We start from the raw sequence: 21,079 nt of genomic DNA on the forward strand, positions 1-21,079 counted from the left end.
GGAAGAGTTTAATAGCTGCATCATCTTGCAGTGGAGACACTGAACCCTTAAGTGCATGAAAGCAAGTTCTCTCCGTCTTCACTTCCAAAAGAGGATGGGTTGAAGAGCCAGGGGTTGAAATGTATTTTCAATACTCGTCCTTGACAATACATCCCCAACCTTCTCTTGTTCCAGTCATTTCATTTCATGCTTCCTGGTTGCCGCTAAGCTGTAGCTCAATTGTAGGCCTCGGCTTAGTTGCTAGCCAACATTCTAATGACATTTTTTTTGGAGCTGTGAGTCCACTTTTAACTAAAACTGTTTAAGAAGTATGGTTATTGTTTATCAATCTTAACATGTTTAACAGTGTTTAAAGATTGCGACCGCTAGCTTCGGGCGTTGTTGCTGCTGCTCTGTTTGCTTACGAGTTGCATTTTATTTCGATATTGGAAATTTAATTAATTGCTTTGTGGACCACGACAGTGATTTTAGAACATGGACAGTTAGCCTAGCCGTTTACTGACCTTGTTTCAAGCCTGTTGCTGTTGGTAGCATGGCTGTGTGGGACATTTTTACACCAAGGCCAAACAGTTCTTCTACAGTGTAGAATTTCCCCAGTCAGCATTTTCGTTTACAGGGAGGGGGAACTTTTAAAATTGACAGGAGCTTCAGACAGAAGCTGAGAGCAAGAGATCCGCCAATGGACAGTGATGTGTTTTCTTAATATTAGAGCATGTAAACCTTTTCAAATAACAACCCACAATAAAATGTTGACCTAATTATGAGTATAAGATGTCTCCTTTAAGTAAGACAAACCCAGGCTCTTTCTGCTGTTTATGTTGCAAAATTTCCAATTCTTGGGACGGAAAAGTCTGAAGACCTAAGTCTTACAGTAAACTGACAAATCATATAGTATCTTACCAAAAATCAACAGGCCCTTAACAGTCAGAAAATCAATGCCACCCAATATTGCCTTCTTGAATACTTGTAACCGGAATTCACATTTTAAGTGAAATGTGTTAGTATTGCCAATACATCACAATTTTTACTGTCAAGTCCTGACATGTACAATTTGATTGTGTCATCTTAAAGCACGACATGTCTGTTGACAAGTGCAGACTGCTGAGTCGTACTTTAAGAGTGACATTGGGAAGCATATTTTTAGGGTTAGTGCCAAGGGGTAAAACTGAGAACTTACACAGATGATCCTGTGCCATGTTACAATGCACTGACTGATCTTGAAAAACTTCCCCTCGCTCTTTCTGCTACTACGACCTAGCCTGCGTTTTGGATTTTACGATGGTGATGACACTGGTTGCAGCTACTTTACCAGGGATGAGGGGACCTATGACAGATGCCATTGGTCCCCTGGCTGAGATGACAGGGTTGCGGGCGACAGTCCTGGCAAAGCTCTGGAGAGCCTCATACTTTGAACGCAGAGCATCCAGCTCCACCTTCATGCTGGCATTCTCTGTGGCCAGCTTGTCCACTTCCTGCTGCAGCAGAGACTTTTGCTTCTCCAGCTCCTCTTTTTGGGTGACGCGCTTTACTCGGCAGCTGGCAGCATAGCCCCGGTTCTTAAGGGTGCGCCGCCGTTGTTTCAGCTGCACGATCTCCTCCTTCGTCAGCCCCCGTAGATGCTGGTTCAGCTCCCGCACTGACATGGTCACCAGCTCGTCATCCGTCAGGCTGGTGCCATTTTCCCCTGGCTCCCGTTTCACCTGTGCATTGGGGTTAGATAGTGTTATAAATAGAATTATTCACACTGACACAGTGTTTCTTTTGTGTCATGCAAGCTATTTATTTACCTTCAAGGCCTTGTTTCCCTTGTTTGGGGTAGTCATGCCACGAGTCCACCTGTAGTGCTGGTTGTTCTGCAGGTAAGAAAATACTATTAGTATGATACCACTAGAAAAACTAGGAGGAAGCTAATTTCTTTGAAATATCACGAATGTATTAAAGTGCAATGGAGCTGCAGCGTGACTCAGTCCTTGCACAAAGGGGGTCAAGGACTCCAGACTTCCTTCTAAGTGTTGCCAAGTCTGTTGAGCGAATCCTACCTGGACTTTTACTGCCACTAAGGACAAATAACTTGCTGGCATATGCACGTCCCTCTCCACCATAGGTCAGTTTGAGTAGGACAAGGCCAAACAAGTCCTTAAAGATTTCTCACTTGCATCCTGAATTGCATTAAAGTGGGGTAGTGGGGTGAGTCACAAGCAGAGTGACATTTTATTCAGCTCAGAGCAGTTTACAACTATTTCTTGGAAAACAAAACTTCTATTATTTGCAGCCTTTTGGGGAACAAGGAGCCATGGATATGAATGGACTGAAAAAGACTGAAGTTTTTCTTTTTCTTCAGAACATACATCATTGCCTAAAACACATTCATAAAAAGGGACAGAGATTCCCAGTACAAGCCATCCAGCCTACATACAGTCACACCTGCCTAGATTTATGTGGGACTATAATCCCATAAATCAATGAAATAAAGGGATATGCTCAAACCACTGCAGAGGTTCAAATACCATCCAGAATAAAAGCACTGCACTGCAGTTTATTCTGCAATGTCAGTACTCAGGGAGCACCAGGAGAAGAAGCTGGGCTGGAAAGAAATCTAACCCACTGGTGTTGAGACAGACAGAAGGTTGGGTGCCTTTCACCGTGTGAGCTCTGTCACCAGATAAGTACACGCTCACATCTACACACACACGTGCACACACACACACACTCATGGCCCTGGGTGCTTTACAGTACACACAGTAAATGCTGTGTCGGTGACACAGGCACCCACCACAGTCAGCCCAGCCAGCACATTGCCTTAGTAAGCTGATTTTCACAGCCCATCAGTGTGTGTTTGTACAGGGCACATAAACAAATGCATGTGGGCTCTTACAACTGCATCAAAAGAGGAGACAAAGAATCCCAAAAGGAAGTACTGTCTGCGAACAATGTTTTTGTAGCCTACATGCCCACCAAGCCAGTCATCATGTGCATGTGTGATCTGTGCGGAGAAGCTCTGTGAGGGGAGGAAAAGAAAAAAGAAGCACGTGAGTCGCAGCTCTGCAGTGCACTAAGATGGCCAGGATATTTCCATGGCAACAATAGTGTGCTACAGGTGGACCGGTCACCTGAGCCAAACAGGGAGAGACAGGCGCTTGTTAAAAATGACCTGAATACGACACTATCACAGAGGCTGGGGACATAACATGAGGTCAGATTGTGACTTGGATTCTTGATGCTTTCCCTTCAAAGAGTCCTCTGGCTGTGCATAAAATGGCAATGTTTTCTCCGTGCTGCGGATGCCCATTTAAAAAGCCTTTCAGGATCTGCAAAGGACTTTTTAAATGTGATACTTTTCATCTCTGTTGGGATGCCTATGAATAGCGGACTGATAGTAACACCTACGTTTCACTGGCCTTTGTGGTGACTCATTTCCAGTAAGCATTTGGACCACAGATGCAAAACATAATGGGATAATGGTCTGCCTGATGATGCACAGATAATGGACAAATAGACAGGAAAGGACTTCACTAATAGCTACTGGGATGAGAGTGGGAGGGGGGAAAGGCTGCATCTTCCAAATTTCCAACTGAACCCATATTCCCCTCAGCAGCTTGGACCCAACATTGTTCAAGTTGGAGTCTTGAGAATGGAGGGAGATGGGACATTGTCCAGATCGTGGAATCGCACTCTGTCACACAGCTGTGTAGGGTAACACGGCTTGGCGCGTTAAAAGCTCACCATATGACACCGTGGAAGGACTGTGCCCGGGCTACAACCCTCCAGCACAGGCGGCTGCCAACAGACGGCTACCAGTGACAGGGCATGGCAGCACAACACAGACAAGGTCCAACGCACAGCTGCTCCCTTCCACTACAAGGCACTTCTTACCTCGCGGAGACGCACACACACACAGAGGCAAAGAAAGGAACAACACACTCACACTTAATTGCAAAAGAATGCCTTTTAGGATTTGACAAGTTCACTTTCTCTCTGGTCTATGTATTTTCTCCTCTAGTAATTTCAGGTGTTGTGTGTGTGTGTGTGTGCGCCTAATAAAAGGAGCAGGAGGTGAAAGCTGCAGCTCGGAGCAAGGGGTCAGCGCAGGTAGGGCGCGAGAGGGGGGGGGGGACACAAGACATCTTTTGTCGGGGCTTGCTGAATCTTTATGAATCGCCTGGAAGAATGCTGACAAATCAGAGCTGATTGCTTGTGGAGGAGAGACATCACACCCACAGGAAATAGAAAATGCTGAGTGTGGTCACCCAGAGAAAGAGAAGGAGGGGATGGAGAGAGAGAGAGAGAGAGAGGAGAGAGAGAGAGAGAGAGAGAGAGAGAGAGAGAGAGAGAGAGAGAGAGAGAGAGAGAGAGAGAGAGGGTGAGAAGAAAAAAAAAGAGAGAGCAAACAGCCTTGTGAAAAATGCATGCTCGACACATTTAGAGGAGCTTGAGAAGAACAGGTTGAGAGAGAGAGAGAGGAAAAAAAAAAATACTGATCTCAGCAAGGACCAAAACCAAGGTGCCAATTAAGAAGTTGTGAAGTTGAACTAACACGATGAGAGCAACCCAGCCAACCTTCAAACGCTGTCTGTGTTCATCTAAATCTGTGGAGGGAAGCTCACGAAGGTGGGGTCGACTTAGGTTGAGACTCAAGTGGGGGCAAAAAAAAAAAATATATATATAAGAAAGTCTGGTGGGATAAATGCTGATGTGACATGATAGGTCCGGCCTTGAGCCCGTGTCGTGTTTTAATGATCTCATCCCCTCCACAGACTCTCTCCAGGGGGGCTGCCAAGGATGGACACCATTAGCTAGGGGACCCTTTGTTGAGGGGGAACCGAGGCTACAGCATCCAGGCACTGCATCCCCTGATGAATATTTATCACTGTCGTTCTCTGCCTAAGGTGGGGGTAGGAGACAGAGGCGGGGGTGGGAGGCTGAATAAAGATGCTCGGGAGGTGATTCCTCAAGGATACAGCCAAGGCTCGTCCATCAACGGTTGTCTCTAAAATGGCGGTAGGCTGGTGGGGGGGGCGGCGAGGGGGGAGGGAAGAGGTGGGGGGTGGTGGTGGATTCCTGGTACTGAAGGTGGCCGAGGATGGTGGCTGAGGGCTGCAGGGAGAGCCAGCTCCACTTGACAGCAGTGTAACAAGATTATCAGGGCCATAAGTGCAAACAAAAACCCCAGCAACCTGCCTCAGAACCCAGATTACGACAGCGCCCGCTCTCTGAATACTAAACATGGCTGGGGAGGACTAATGGGGAGCGGGCTTCACGGAGACATGACAGCGGATTGCACATCACGTAAGTGATCGCATGCGCACGCGTCCACACAGAGACAGATTACCAAAACCACACAAGCACATATAAATTCAACTTGTCATGATCAATTCTTGAAATGAGGCGTCCGATGCACTTGGCACTGGCAGCTTGCTAATGAAGTGAATGAAACTAGACAGTGGACGTGCATGCTGATGAAAGACTGTTTCCAGGAAAGCAAGGGCAGCATCCAACAATGGCAACTCAGTTCTGTGAAACTAACAGCTGAATATTATCTCACAGCAAACAATACTTTTCACTCCATAAGAGAAGAGACACAAAGTGGCTCATTTAGCTTATAAAACAGATTTAATTCTCTTTCTTCTGCTACAAGCAAACTTGCAAAGAAGGTCTGTACATCTATAGATCTATGGCCAACATGTAAATTAGGCCTTATAGGAGACAGAATGGTTTAGCACCACCTTTGACTTTGAGTCTTTGCAAAAACCTGCACATCTCAAGTCGATTAACACGACACAAAAGAAGAGAGCTGGAAGTGAAGTTGGTACGATCACCTATTCAGTTTCCCCTGATCAATAATGTATGAGGGTTGTAGTCTCTCATCCCCTTTATCATGGACTTTCCACAGGAAACAGTATGATGATAACCACAAAGATACCGAAAAGCACAAGTGAAAAATAAGGGGAAATGTCAGCGGCTGTCTCATCACGCTTAGGCTCATTAATTTACACTCTGTGCTTATCTGTTGTACCGTCCACTTGCTCTTTCACGGGTTGAGATTCTTAACGCAGCCAGGCAACATGCATGCCATAAATAGTCATTCTCAACACTTCATGCCTGATCAGAGTCACTACTTTTACTCCCTCCCTTCTAATTCAGAGTTGAAAAGATCGCTTAGATATTCAGATCTAATCATTCCTCCCTTCAGCTGAGTGAAGTCAATTATCAAGCGAGCTCCATGTGTCGGGCGCCATTTAACTGCAAATTAAAAACCAGACTCCTCTGATAGCTCGGGAAGAGTTACTGGAAGACTGGTGTAAACTTGTGTAGGGAGACAACAGTGTGTAAAGCGTGTCTGTGTGAGAGAGAAGGGTACGACTGGAAGAAGGGAGGGAAGCTATTAACTACTAAGTATTCAGAGCGTGAAATAAGAGTGACAGAAAGGGGGAGAGGGGAAATCATTCAGCAGCTTTCAGAGGGAAATGTGATACGCTTGTGGTAGAGGGGAAATACTGAGCCGATACTTTTCATTTGGGATTTAGGGCAATATCAAAATAGCAAGTAACGAAAATCATATCTTAAATTTTGAAATAAATACAAAAGTGCTGTTAGCAACAATCTGTTCATCATCCAGAGTACAATGGATATATTCTGGAAAGAAAATTGGGATTTAATGTTTTGTCCAAAGATGTAGGTGCTTGTTGCATATAAAAGGTAATCGACTGAGGAGCGAGTATAAACGACACATGCTTTGGATATTCGCAGGAAAATTCAATGCATTTCCTTTAAATAAAAATCCGTCCACAGGTTGTTAGAGGCAATTGGGAAAGTCGGGAAGGTGAAATATTTCAAGTTATCTTGTTTACACATTGGTAATAAAGACAGTGATTCATGCATTTAAATGGCTTCTTTCTTATACAGCCTAGTGCTTTTGAAGCGAGAAAAATGCTAAATAGGTACAATCAGTGCTAAAGTAAGATTAGCCTTTATGGATGAAGACAAATGGTTTTAGACAAATAATTAATTATACAGTCTCATTTGCTCCAATCAGTCTAAAATATTTAAGTTGTTATAAGCTTGTGATAAACACTGACAGAAGCAGAGAACATTAAAATCTTTAAATATTGTGCAACTTCATTTCGTTTCCTAGCACACAATAATATCCACATTTGTTTCTACAAAAGGTTTACATACACAACTAATACTAATTATGTGTCACTATTTAAAAATAGACACCATAAAAAGATGCACTGTGATAGAGGCTGGCTTTGAAAAAGCCCCATATGGATTCTAGTGGGTTGCACCATGCAGAAGAGCATGTGGCACATTTATGTCTGAAATTTGCATCTAGTTCATGTGGTTTAAAGTGAAAACATGAATCACTTCCCTCGGGGGATTTTTTATTTTCTGAAGTCACTGATAATGTGAGGGTTATTTAAAGGGACTCGGGCTGCGCTGGTTTGCATTAACCAATGTTTCGATATTTACAGAATCCATTTCCAAGCTCAGCAGATGCTGTTTACTCTTGAAGCTGCTCTGTTAGTATAAGCAGCAGGACAAGAGGAGAGACTTCATTGGTCTTCCACATTATCTGCCTGGAGGACCTGATTAAACAGGAAGAGAATAGCTCTTGATACTTCGGCCTTGCACTGGCAGAGGAAGGAAGGATTGCAGGCGACCCACACACTGGCAAAATATCCAGGAGCTTTACTACACTGGTTGCATACATATGAAATGCATATCGCTCCCATATAATAGCTCCAACACAGCCTCTGCAGCACAAAAGGCTAAAATACTGCAGTTCCGCCAGTTTTATTGCAATTTCAAGTGAAATAATAGAGAAATAATTCTCGTTTTATGATTAGTGCCGCTGCACAGCTAGGATCTGAGGAGGATTCTCTTCAACTGAAACATCCCTAAGGCTATCAAATAAACAGAGCTGAGCAGCGTCAACAAATAACAAAAAACAAGCAAGAAAACTAATTTATCATCACATTTTCATTTTCCTCGGGAGAGATTTGATTCTGATAGTCCGCTGGCAGTTATCACCTGAAAACAACAAAGATGCTAATTTCTATTAATAACATTGTCAGCCACCATTCAGTTCAAATTATGACAAGTGATTGATGATGTGAGACATTTGATGAAGCCTCAGACTCAATGCGATTGTCCCCAAAAATTACAGAATACAGTCTGAATTAATAATTCAGTACTAATATCAAGCGCTCAGCACAAATAATTTTTACTCAAGTCTACCTCAAGTGATAACTGCAATGTGCAGATGCAATGTCTGTTTGATTTCCTCACATATTTTAGTTTGAACTAAAGACCTGGAATAGATTACAATCATAATCCCATATCATAGAAACGTTCAGCCTTTGAGTTTGGGATTTTTAAAGGTTGCAGGTTTGATTCCCACAGCAACTAGTATGTCCGCCCACAATGTTGGAATGTTCTGTCTGAACAAGAGACTGAAGTACAAGCTGCTCACCCTGTGTACGGCAGCTAAATAATAAATAATGCCCAGAGGATGGTTTTGCTGATTAAATGTTCGTCACATTCCTTTAATGAATTAAGAATATTTTGTATTTAAAAAAACACCTCATATTTATTAATAGAGTTTCATTTTGTCTAATGGTACAATCTAAACAGGTAGTGTACAAACTCAGAATTCTTTAATTTGTTTAAAGAAAATCTGAATTTGATTAATTACTGATGTCATTCATAATGATCTGAGGATCACTCCAATGTGGGTTATACACTGCTCATGTGAAGACCTGTTTTACTATCTTTTAATTTCTTAAGCCAAGAACATGGGTTCAAAAGTCTTATTTTGTCTCATTAAATGCTTAAAGGAACAAGGAAACCAGCAGCTTCTTCCCTGTGTGATTCACTAGTTTTATTTTTAAGTATTGGTGCGGTTAAATAAGTTGTTTTTTAATGTCATTTTACCACAGATGTGTCCAGCACATAAATCAGGCAAGATAAAAGTAGGTTACATGAAGGAAAAAAGCAGCCACCAGTGGCCCGCTCTGCTCTTACACTCCCCATGTTCTGTCCGATATTGGCTAATGTAAATTATGAACACACAGAGGGCAGTAATGAACATGCAAGTCTAACTCAAACAGAAAATCATCAAACGCATGCAATCGCTACTCTGAATGAAAGTAGTACTTTGAAAAGTGGAGCCGGTATATCGCAATGCTAAGCAATCATAATCTGCATTGCACTTGCAAGAGGTTTCATCACCAGGATTCACTCCCTGTTGCAAAAAAAGGGGGTAAAAAAACTATATTGATCTTTTTCTCCTTTCCTTCCAGGCATTCCCATTTCCCCGTGCAGCTTAAGCAGCACTTTTGTGGACAAATCCCACATTTGTGTTCCTTTCTTGAGGCTATTAATGGTGCTGAATAGGCGTAACCACTCCCAAGGCACAGCTGTGTTGGCCAGACAGAGGAGTTGGTGGCCAGACTGTACACGAAAGTCTTGCCTTGTGTTTCATCAACCTCACATATCCTCTTCCACCTCCTCCTACCACCACAACAACAACCTGCCCGTTCCGAGCATCGCCACTGGCTATGAGTTGTGCGCTGGATTCACCTCTGTGGCATCCAGCCTTATTTCATCTTCGCTACCACAATGCAAGAGGCGATAAATCTCAGAGCTGATCTCCGCCACTCCCTGCCTCCATCCTCACACCACCGCCATCCCCATTGGGCTCTTATATTGGCCCTCATCTGTTCTTGTTACCTGCAGAGAAAGGCAGCGATGGGCATTACCCTTTATTGAGAAGCCAGAGCTTCTGATGTGGGGCTGGCCTGTCTGCTGAAACACACCTCAGTGCCCTGCTCGCATGAGGAGAGATGATGAAATAAGTTGAATATCGGCGCAAGCGTGGGGGAACTTCTATTTGTTAAGCCCTGCCTGTGTACGCTCAACAGCTTCCAAGGTGACTTTTCCAATTGCACAGAGATTCTCTGTGGGTAATTCATTACCTGCCCTCCATAAGCGTGCACTCTAATAGGCGGTAAATTTCATCAGGGAAACAAGAGCATCTGCCAGCCCCTAAATACAAGGAGAGACGTGTTCCATTGTATTAAATAATGTCATAAGGAAGCTGCTTTATCTATAGGATGTGAAAATCACAATCTGACGCCAACATTTAATCTCAAACACCACACAATTTAGGTGGTGTTTTCAATTTGCCATAATCCCACAATTACACATGACCCAATTTAAACAAGTCACCCGTTGCAGAGCTCCATTATAAACAGCACAGGCTTAATATATTGCTTATCATGCTTTTTTGACATCGTACTTGACACCTAAGCACTTAGTCTAAATGTCCTCACACCCTGTTTGTTGGTGCACATCATGACAGCGCGGTAATAAAGCGCACGTTTCCCGGGCTGCATGTAGATGAAGAGACTATTGATAAATGCAATGATGGTGATCAGGACTTGATGACAGATCAGCACCGCTTCGATCCGTCTCCTCGGTGATAAGCATCGACCCTCATCCACCGAGCAGACCTTTGTCCGGTGGTGGTGCCATATTTCGGGGGGGTGGATTCTGCTCCCCAGTCTAAAATACATCATTGTGATGATTCAGCATGATCAGATATAAAAAAAAATAATAATAAAAAAAGCCCACCGCCGCTTGTTGCTCGGCTCTGATGAGAAGGTAATTGCCTGGTTGTGATATTAAAAGCCAAGGACGGCGGGGGTTGGTTTGCCTTTGTTGCAGGTTAACCGTGAATTGTCACTTTCAGGAGGAAACGTGGCTTTTGATGCATTCCCTTAAAACTGCTTTTTGGTTTTTGCAATGCGTTGTGAAGCTGCACACACACACACACACACACACACAAACACACACACACACAAAAAAAGCACAACCCATTGCTCCAGCTTTGATGATCACATTTTTTTAAAAGACATGTTGCAACCAACCTGATCCCTTGCAGCCTCTCTCTTCCCCTTCTCCCGACGAGGTGATGGAGCAGCAGGTTCACCCGGCGGGAGGCGACCGAGTTGACGGACCCGCCGCGGAGAGAAGAGCCGTGACACCGCCCGGGCTCCGGCACAAAGGCGACCCGCCGCGGTCACACAGCCGGTGACATTCCGCGACTCTTCGGTGTCTTCTCCTCCTCCACCACCACCACACCACCACCACCACCAGCACCACCACCCCTCCGCCCGGTGAGAGTGGCAAAACAACTCCCCGCCTACAACAACAAGCAGGCGAGGAAACCCCCGTACTCCGCCGTCCTCACTACTCCTCAAACCGGGGAACCTTGCGTCACGGCCGGGCCACCCCTCCACAACAAAACCACCACCACCACCAAAAACCCTCAATGACACGTTATTTTATTTCTGTAATAATTCGCGGGAGGGAGTGTGTACAGGAGACTCGCTGCCATCTCAGCACTGAAGCTTTTGTCAGCTCTCACCGACCACACGCGTGTTTCCGCTTAGAGAATAAAGCCCCTTCTCCCCCGCTAACCGCTCCGTGCTCTTGTTTTGAAAAGCCAACCCTCGACACCAGCCGCGCTAGCTTTGTTAGCTTTGAGGAGCTAGGTGTGCTAGCCCCGCGGAGCTAGCAGCTTGTCAGCGGCGAGGCGACGGCATGCACACTCAGCACAACAGCAGCCCAGCCCCGCTGTGTGTGTGGCTGTTGGAGACCCACCTGACTGACTGACACGCGTTACGCTCTTCCGGAGTTGTAGCCCGGGCTTGGTGGTCCTCTCACAGCGGCACACCGGCGACCAAGACCCCGGGAGCCACCAGCCGAATCGTGGGTTCCTCTGACAGGAGCCAGCTCGTGTTCTCCTTGTTGATTCCCTTTCTCTTGTAGCGAAGCTCACACGTCATCGTGTTTGGCCACGTGACTTCATTCATGCAGGATCTGTTCTTTTTCTGAAACGCGAAACATTTCTCTCACCAAAAAAATAAAAAAAAGTTTAAAAAACAAACAGTCCACACGTTGTTACGGTTTAACAACCTCAAAATCTGCCAGGTGACAGGAAAACAGTGGTTACTATAAATAAAAAAACAAACCAAACAAATCACACCCACAAGTTCTTCTTTTTCATATTTATAAATAAAAGTAAATATGAAATCACCCAGCTTCATTACAACATAAAATGTAACGGTTCACATTTTGTTTATAACATATTTAAGTAGTCTATTTTGACATTTTTTTGGAAAATGCCTAAAAATACACCTCCATAACAGAGGCAAAACATTTCTCACCAAAAAAATGAAAAAAAGTTTAAAAAAAACAAACAGTCCACACGTTGTTACGGTTTAACAACCTCAAATCTGCCAGGTGACAGGAAAACAGTGGTTACTATAAATAAAAAAACAAACCAAACAAATCACACCCACAAGTTCTTCTTTTTCATATTTATAAATAAAAGTAAACATGAAATCACCCAGCTTCATTACAACATCAAATGTAACGGTTCACATTTTGTTTATAACATATTTAAGTAGTCTATTTTGACATTTTTTTGGAAAATGCCTAAAAATACACCTCCATAACAGAGGCAAAACATTTCTCACCAAAAAAATAAAAAAAAGTTTAAAAAAAACAAACAGTCCACACGTTGTTACGGTTTAACAACCTCAAATCTGCCAGGTGACAGGAAAACAGTGGTTACTATAAATAAAAAAACAAACCAAACAAATCACACCCACACGTTCTTCTTTTTCATATTTATAAATAAAAGTAAATATGAAATCACCCAGCTTCATTACAACATCAAATGTAACGGTTCACATTTTGTTTATAACATATTTAAGTAGTCTATTTTGACATTTTTTTGGAAAATGCCTAAAAATACACCTCCATAACAGAGGCAAAACATTTCTCACCAAAAAAATAAAAAAAAGTTTAAAAAAACAAACAGTCCACACGTTGTTACGGTTTAATAACCTCAAAATCTGCCAGGTGACAGGAAAACAGTGGTTACTATAAATAACAAACCAAACAAATCACACCCACAAGTTTTTCTTTTCCATATTTATAAATAAAAGTAAATATGAAATCACCCAGCTTCATTACAACATCAAATGTAACGGTTCACATTTTGTTTATAACATATTTAAGTAGTCTATTTTGACATTTTTTTGGAAAATGCCTAAAAATACACCTCCATAACTGAAGCAAAACATTTCTCACCAAAAAATAAAAAAAAGTTCAAAAAAAATAAACAGTCCACACGTTGTTACGGTTTAATAACCTCACATCTGCCAGGTGACAGGAAAACAGTGGTTACTATAAATAAATAAACCATATTGATATTATATATCATTTTATACAATAATATTGTCTTTTGCACACTCTGTCTACATATTCTTACACTCATAGTATATTATATTAACCTTTTGTATAGTCAAATACTTATATTTATACCTCTACTATATATCATATATTATATCATACTCTCTGTATATTCTTTGTATATATAAGTCTATATACACATATTTATACATGTGTATATGTTATAATTATAATTATTATTATTATATTACTATTATTATTATATATACTGTTGCTGCCATTATTGCTATATACTGCTATTATATTGTGATAATTACTATCATATATAAATATATATTATGTTATATTATATACTATATATACTGTACTATTTTAATATACTGTCTAACAATAACATTACCATCATATCATAAGTACTATAACCATTATCTTGCCACATATCTACCTATTTATCTTATCTATGACGACTTAATTTCCCTTCGGGGATGAATAAACTACTCTATCCATCTATCTATCTATCTAAATAAAAAAACAAACCAAACAAATCACACCCACAAGATTTACTTTTTCATATTTATTAATAAAAGTAAATATGAAAACACCCAGCTTCATTACAACATAAAATGTAACGGTTCACATTTTGTTTATAACATATTTAAGTAGTCTATTTTGACATAGCATAATTTTTAATGTCCCACCATGATCTAAGAAATGTTATACCTGAATATATGCACATGCAATGCAGTGGTCCACACCAAAATCAATAACATGAGGTACAATGGTGTCAGCATAAAGTTTCTACTGCAAATAAAAAAATCTGTTTACTCCTGATCAAGTCAATGAGCTCATAATTATCATGTTTTATACCAATATGTATGGCTTTGTATAGGCCTACAGCATAGTTCGGTATCACCTTAAACTTGTGATTTTTAATAGCTAAGGAGTTGAAGCATTTTCTTGTAAATTAGATTTACAATCCAACGTGTAATCAGCAGTAAAATGCAGTGGAAGTATGTGATTTTTAGACGGTGTTGTTTCTTAGTTGTGATGTTCACAAACAGAATGAGGCATAGACCCCAAAATGAAAACCACAATATGTCCCAACCATCATGTAACTGTAACATATTGGCGGGACACAGCAACAAACGCTTAACTGCCTACCAACGACTGCATGGTTACGGTCATGGTGACACACAAAATCTGTGCATACGAGGAGGTGAATAACACGTCTACTTCCTGTGGCAAAGTAAATTCTCGGTGTGGCTTTGCGTGGAGTTCAACTCTGGTCCACATGACCTGCGATACTTGCTTCGCATTCACGTGTGTGTGACCTTGCCCTAACTAGTAAACCTACTTTTCCAACTACCACAGAATAAGTACCAAGTGACAGAAAATTTGGAAAACATTAATGCCCACAGATAATGAAATTTCATATATCTCAAAGTCCATTAACTCACCAAGGGAAGTCCTATGATAGCACAGGAACTGAACCTCAAATGGAGAGGGAATCAATGAACAAAACAAAACATTACAAAGGAAATGCATTTCATTACAATATACAAACATGCATCAGGTATCATCACAAATTCAGATGATTTTTTTTTTATCTAAACATTAGTTTAGCTTATGTTTCAGAGACCATCTGCCAGTGGTGGTGAAATAACAGTATTTACTGATGGCTTATCCTGGATTGTCAGTGATGTGAAGAATCAAATTAAATGCTGCGGATTCAGTCCTTGTTGGTCCTGGGGTTACTGCTGTTAAAGAAACTGATCGCACGGCGTTTGATTCCTGAAGCCTCTACGTTCACTCCGGGCTGCTGGAGCACTTTGTCCAGAGTTGTCTTCTTTATGGCGGCTGGAGAGATGTTCTCCTGGTCAGCCAATAACTGAAGTTTCCTTTTTAAAAGAAGGGCAATAGCACAGAGACTTTTACAAAGTAGCATGCAACGCACATATTTAGCACAACACAGTTAATGGCATAATAATAACCTCATCACTAGGTAATTAGTAACCAGCTGACACTATTAAAATGATTGGCACGTGGCTCCACCTACTGTCTGAATTATGAACTTCAAAAGACCCTTTGGCAACTTGAGTGTGACAATTAAGTTAAAAGCATTTCTCATGCACCGCTATGACAGGGAATATGATTTGCTGCTTTGTTTGTCTCACATTTTTTCATATCAACCTACCGAGTCCTAATACAGGAAGCCTCCACAGCATCAATCAGGAGGCTGCGGAATCCACCACTCTCCATAACATGCAGGGCATGGATGGTGGCGCCCCCTGGTGAACACACGTTGTCCTTGAGCTGCCCAGGGTGCTGGTCTGAGTCCAAGAGCATTCGAGCTGCCCCCTTTAACAGAAACACAAAGGAAGATCCATCAGCCCAACTTAGCACTTAGGATTTATTTATTTATTAGTGGCAGAGAAAATTAATTAACATTTGAATTAAAATGTGTGAGTCAGAAAGGAGTGGCTAGTTTTGGTCTGCATGTCAACACCGGATGATTAAACTGGTTCTGTCGGAAATGGAACTACATATTTTAAACTACAATACAAATCAGAAGAGCGACTATCTCTACCCTACAGTCCCCTAAATTCAATCTAGCCACGCCGAATTGTACAAACTCTTGATCCATGAGAAATTGATAAGAACGCCAAAAACACCCTATCTGGCAATGTCAACCAAGTGAAAACAAAAATCCTGGATATGCCCCCTGATCCAGATCAACACCAAAATTTAATAGATTCTTTCTTGGTTCATGACCCACGACTCAACACAATTTCATGGAAATAGTTTCAGTAGTTTTTGCGTAATCCTGCTAACAAACAAACAAACTAGAATGGCACTCAGTACAGCGAATACCTCTGCCGAGACAGCCCTCTTATGAAACCACATTTAAACTTACAAGATCCAGATTTTTATTTGGATCTGCACCAAATTGCTCACACTCATGAATATCAGTCCTCACAATATCCATTTATTCTTGTCTGAGAAATCAAAGAAAATGTTGAAACTCTTTATCCTGCAATTGGGTCCTGTCCCACCCCTCCACAACATTTGGTGTAATCCTCCTAGCTAACAAACTCAACAAAACAAGGAAACCTGCATTTAAACTACCAGCACAACTGGACAAACTAACTATCATCAGACCAAAGCTAGAAAACCAATCCATGTAACACACATATATTTGTTTAAAAAATGAAGGCCTCACCAGCATGGCCTGGGCTCCGAGGCGGACAGCCAGTCTCCTGGGCAGGCCCATTTTCACTCCACCATCAGCAAGCGCATCCACCGCTGTGAAAGCCTGCAAAGTCACAAGAAACACAAACAATACATCGGCAATTACTTTATGGAATTCATTATTCCCAAACACACTTGATACTTGTATAATTGACTCACGTAAGCAGGGCCACTGCCACTGAGACCCGTAACAGCATCAATCAGATCCTCTTCCACCTCAGTGCAGTATCCTACACTGGCCATCAGCTGCTCCAGAAGCTTGCCATCCTCCACCTCTGCATGCGTGCCCGTGGCGTACACAGTGGCTCCTTCACGCACCACCACTGGAGTGTTGGTCATGCAACGCATCACCTTTGGAGCAGGGCGATACTGCAGCAGCTTCTGCAAGGGGGAGCAATGCACTATTTCATGGACTGCCTTGAGATTACAAAGGAAGAATCGCACGTGTTTATAACTTTAGTCAACTGAGTCACAAGCCCAGAATTACTTCTCAAAGTTTTCTTAAATATATGTTGGAGGTCCTTCCCCCTCCACTTCAAAGCCAGGAAAGCAACAACTCACTGCTTTGAGTGCACCACGTAACATCAGAAAGTTTACACATCTTCCGCCACAAACTAAAAACATACCTCGTCGGACCTAACCTTGAATACATTTTTGAAACTAACAATTTAGTAGCACTTAAATGGGACTTACTAATAGCATTTTGTAGTTTTGCTTTTTTTTTTGAAGAAATTATACTTTCTTGATTCTTGTTGATTTCCCTCATGGTTGAATGCACTTATTGTAAGTTGCTTTGGATAAAAGTGTCAGCTTAATGAAATGTAATGTAATGTAAAGTAATGTAACTTGTAGTGCAATGCATGTTGCCGTACTTGTCAATAGCCCTGTTATTGACATCCGACTTGAGAGATCCGATCACACCTTCTCAGCTCCAACTAGTCTGTACACGATACGCGATCATGATCGAATCTTACCTCTGCCCTCTTTATGCAAATAATAATCATGTACATGATTTGTGTGACAAACTCAGAACTGAAAACTCACATAAACTCAAATAATTTAGCACCGAGCAATGACTGTGGCTTCTATCTATGACATTGGACGTAGTTTGGAAGGGATATTTAAAATGATCATTACGAAGAGGAGGAACGATGACAGCAATCAAAAGCTTATTAAATATACATATAAATATGTAAGACAGACTTGAACATATATGCCTTTATATAATGAATACTCTAGAAGTCATTGCTTTTGTGAGATTAAACAAGATATCTGTTTATCTAGGTTTTCAATAAATGGAAGTGTTTCAAATGCAAGCAGCAAACATGTGACTATTTGGCCGGAGGCTCTGCTGAGATAAGGCCACAAAAACACAAAGACAGCTTTGTGTTACAAATTGTGTGGCAGTGAGTGTGTTCCTAATGTCTAGAGGCTGAAGTTGCTTAATAAAAAGGCATGAATTTGTCCCGCATTATACATCATCAAGAGCTGGGAGAATTATATCAATGTGATGTTGATGTGAAACTAGAAATCATCAGGGATTTCAATTATCATAATGTGGGGCAACACTTCAGTTTAAATAATGTGTTTTCCTGGTTTAACAGCAGGGTTTCTATATCACTTTTACAACGAACAAAAACAACGAGCAACTACCTGCTGGATGTGAAATCCACATTACTCACCTTTACGAACCTGTAGGTTAAACAACGTGAATGATTGTACACTGATAAGGTTCCAAGCCATAATTGACCTTTGAGTTTGTCAAGTCTTTCAGTTGTTCATCAGTAATGCAGGAGACAGAGGGATGTGACTTGCCTTCTCTATGGAGCTGATGGTGACGCCCGCCGCACACGACACGATAAGGTGACGATCCTCGATGTCCGGCCCGATCTCATCCAGCACAAACGGAAGTATGTGGGGCTTAACGGCCAGGAAGAGGATGTCGCTTCTTTTCACCGTCTCCTTGTTGCTGGTAGTGAAATTCACACCCAGTTTCTGTGAAAATGACGTGTATTTCAGTATTTCCCATTAAGGACAGGGAATCATGTTGTGCAGGCACAGCAATGCTTTATTCACGATGCAAAATCTCCCGCTGAATTAAAACAGAATTACTTTTGGAACAAACATCAACACTCATCCCCTAATTTGACTATACCAACCCTCAGTCCCTGCACTGTGGGGAGATCTGTGTCTGGGGAGCTGGCTGTGATTCTGTGGGTGGCAATCACGCCTTAAAGGAGAGAAATACAAAATTACATATATCACTGACTGATTGCAATCAACATACATCAACGACACAAATCTGAATAATCCCAGATATCAAACGGATGTGGTCCACTTCAGGACACTTTTTCTGGTCTTCTCGTGGAGCGGACAAAACGGACGAGAGCCTGACGTTGCCTAAATATCCTAAAATGAAAGTGGACCTTTTATGGAAAACACGTCGTCCTCTGGGCAATGTCTAATACGGATGTGAACCTAAATGGTGAATGGGCTAAATTACACAAATCAGTGGTAGTCCAGGCAAAGTAGCGTTTTACGACCGACTAATTCTGCCTATGCAAATTAGGACATATTCAATACGTGTGGAGCTCATGTACATAATCAAATTCATTTCAAAAGAGACTTGTAATAGAAAAAAAAGTTACTTTTCATGTATACTTTCACCATGTAAAGTTTTATTGTGGTAGGAGTTAAGGACAATATTAAGCCTATTTGGGTGTATTTTGGGCATTTTCGATTAGTGTATAGCTCACTTGCATATTCAAATTCATTTTCAAAGAAACTTGTAATACAAAAATGTTTACGTTTCATGAGTACTTTCATTGTGTAAAGTTTCATTTTGATAGGAGTAAAGGAAAAAATAGCCCCTTTGGGATGTATTGTTGCCTGGCCTTATTGGCACACATTGATGAGTATTAAACATATTTCCTCAACTAGGATTTCTTAGGACTTTAAGTATGTTGTTCCGGACACCTCATAGAAATAATCTATGCTGAAAAAAATTATTTTACAATTACTTCTATTTTTGGCTGCAAAACGGGTTACTTTGCCTGGACTATGGGGCCACCCTTGGTTCACATGCGGTATTGCTGTGGCGTACTTGTGGACCACATGTGTCAAACAGGAGCGGACAGTGACAGTGTGGGACAAATCTGGTCCAAACTATTCAGTGATATGGGACTCGAACATGGTTAGTTTGACTTAAAGCTCACCTGCTGCTGCGAAGCCTCTCACCAGCGCATGGGCCAGCTGGCCTGCTCCTATGAAGCCCACACTCATTCTACCTGAGGGGAAACCACACAGATCACACACGAAGACACATTTATTTCCCCCCAATTTGAGATAATGGGGGTTTTGCCCAGTTTAACAATAGACATATGTTTCCGTCCCCTTGATCTGTGGTAGTAAACAAACTAACTTCCTCGTTCAGCAGAGGGACTTCTCTGAACACATGGAGGCAACAGCCATGTTAATAATATAATGACATTAAATGTTTTCACAAAAGACAAATACACTTACTTAATATATGGAGGCGTCCGTGAGGTCACAGAACAACCAGGAAACACAGCGACGGCTCCACAAACTCACCTGAGGTTACAGCAACTGTCAACGTGGACCCGACTGCTCTGCACCCCGGGGAGGAACCTGACTGACAGGACGGGACAGCCAATGAGCGAGCGTGTTGGGCGGGACGAGTGATATATTTGACCAATGGAGAAGAATAATCCCTGAGGGGCGGGGTTTGCGAATCCAAAAAGGCCGGTTGCATCAGGTAGGAGCCGCGGGGGGGCAGAGGCGACCAGGACATGGAGGGAATCTGCTCACATCTGCTGGAGAGAAGCTGGAACGACACTGGGAAGACGTGGAGACATGTTGACAAGAGCCACGAAGACAAATGAGGGTGGAGTGTGTCCAAGTAAGAGACCAGAAGTGAGTAACCGACATGTTTCCGCAATAAGACTGTACAACTCCTCTACCTCTGTCAGAGCCACCATCACAGAACTGCACTAAATATACCTGTCTCCTTGCATTGTGTACCCTGTACAACACTCCGCTCCATATACACTTACTTCACATCATATGTGATATGTGTTAATATAAACCATATTGATATTACATATCATTTTATACAATAATATTGTCTTTTGCACACTCTGTCTACATATTCTTACACTCATAGTATATTATAGTATCTATTGTATAGTCAAATACTTATATTTATACCTCTACTATATATCATATATTATATCATACTCTCTGTATATCCTTTGTATATATAAGTCTATATACACATATTTATACATGTGTACATGTTATAATTATAATTATTATTATTATATTACTACTATTATTATTATATATACTGTTGCTGCCATTATTACTATATACTGCTATTATATTGGTATAATTACTATCATATATAAATATATATTATGTTATATTATATACTATATATACTGTACTATTTTTTATATACTGTCTAGCAATAACATTACCATCATATCATCAGTACTATTACCATCATCTTGCCACTGCACCATATCTACCTATTTATCTTGTG

At 41.6% G+C, this 21,079-nt stretch overlaps 2 protein-coding genes across 3 annotated transcripts; both read right to left on the reverse strand.

Annotated features, from left to right (window-relative positions):
* Positions 1-598: 598 nt before the first annotated feature.
* On the reverse strand, positions 599-11,732 carry LOC133023418 (transcription factor MafG). Its single transcript, XM_061090446.1, has 3 exons — positions 11,668-11,732; positions 1,788-1,853; positions 599-1,700 (listed from the first exon to the last, which is right to left on the reverse strand). Exons 2-3 carry the CDS (start codon positions 1,821-1,823, stop codon positions 1,248-1,250), a joined length of 489 nt encoding a protein of 162 aa, XP_060946429.1. The 5' UTR covers positions 1,824-1,853; positions 11,668-11,732; the 3' UTR covers positions 599-1,247.
* Positions 11,733-14,243: 2,511 nt separating this feature from the next.
* On the reverse strand, positions 14,244-20,161 carry pycr1a (pyrroline-5-carboxylate reductase 1a). 2 transcript variants are annotated; one of them, XM_061089678.1, is made up of 8 exons: positions 20,107-20,161; positions 19,731-19,802; positions 18,675-18,745; positions 18,331-18,510; positions 16,675-16,896; positions 16,487-16,579; positions 15,461-15,624; positions 14,244-15,164 (listed from the first exon to the last, which is right to left on the reverse strand). In XM_061089678.1, the coding sequence occupies exons 2-8, from the start codon at positions 19,795-19,797 to the stop codon at positions 14,996-14,998; spliced, it is 966 nt and encodes a 321-aa protein (XP_060945661.1). In that variant the 5' UTR covers positions 19,798-19,802; positions 20,107-20,161; the 3' UTR covers positions 14,244-14,995. The 2 variants fall into 2 exon arrangements, with proteins under 2 accessions (XP_060945661.1, XP_060945660.1); XM_061089677.1 differs by having other exon boundaries at positions 20,038-20,140.
* Positions 20,162-21,079: the final 918 nt, after the last annotated feature.

The sequence above is a fragment of the Limanda limanda genome, chromosome 17, assembly GCF_963576545.1.
Source record: "Limanda limanda chromosome 17, fLimLim1.1, whole genome shotgun sequence".
Classification (NCBI taxonomy): domain Eukaryota; kingdom Metazoa; phylum Chordata; class Actinopteri; order Pleuronectiformes; family Pleuronectidae; genus Limanda; species Limanda limanda.

What these genes read in the sequence shown, in the direction of transcription:
- LOC133023418 (XM_061090446.1), bottom strand. Translation starts at nt 1,823, where the DNA reads ATGACTACCCCAAACAAGGGAAACAAGGCCTTGAAG. An exon ending in AGGGAAACAAGGCCTTGAAG is followed by an intron (nt 1,701 to 1,787) that starts GTAAATAAATAG and finishes CCCAATGCACAG; the next exon opens with GTGAAACGGGAGCCAGGGGA.
- pycr1a (XM_061089678.1), bottom strand. Translation starts at nt 19,797, where the DNA reads ATGAGTGTGGGCTTCATAGGAGCAGGCCAGCTGGCCCATGCGCTGGTG. An exon ending in GAGAGGCTTCGCAGCAGCAG is followed by an intron (nt 18,746 to 19,730) that starts GTGAGCTTTAAG and finishes CTCTCCTTTAAG; the next exon opens with GCGTGATTGCCACCCACAGA. An exon ending in GCTTCCTGTATTAGGACTCG is followed by an intron (nt 15,165 to 15,460) that starts GTAGGTTGATAT and finishes TCTTTTAAAAAG; the next exon opens with GAAACTTCAGTTATTGGCTG.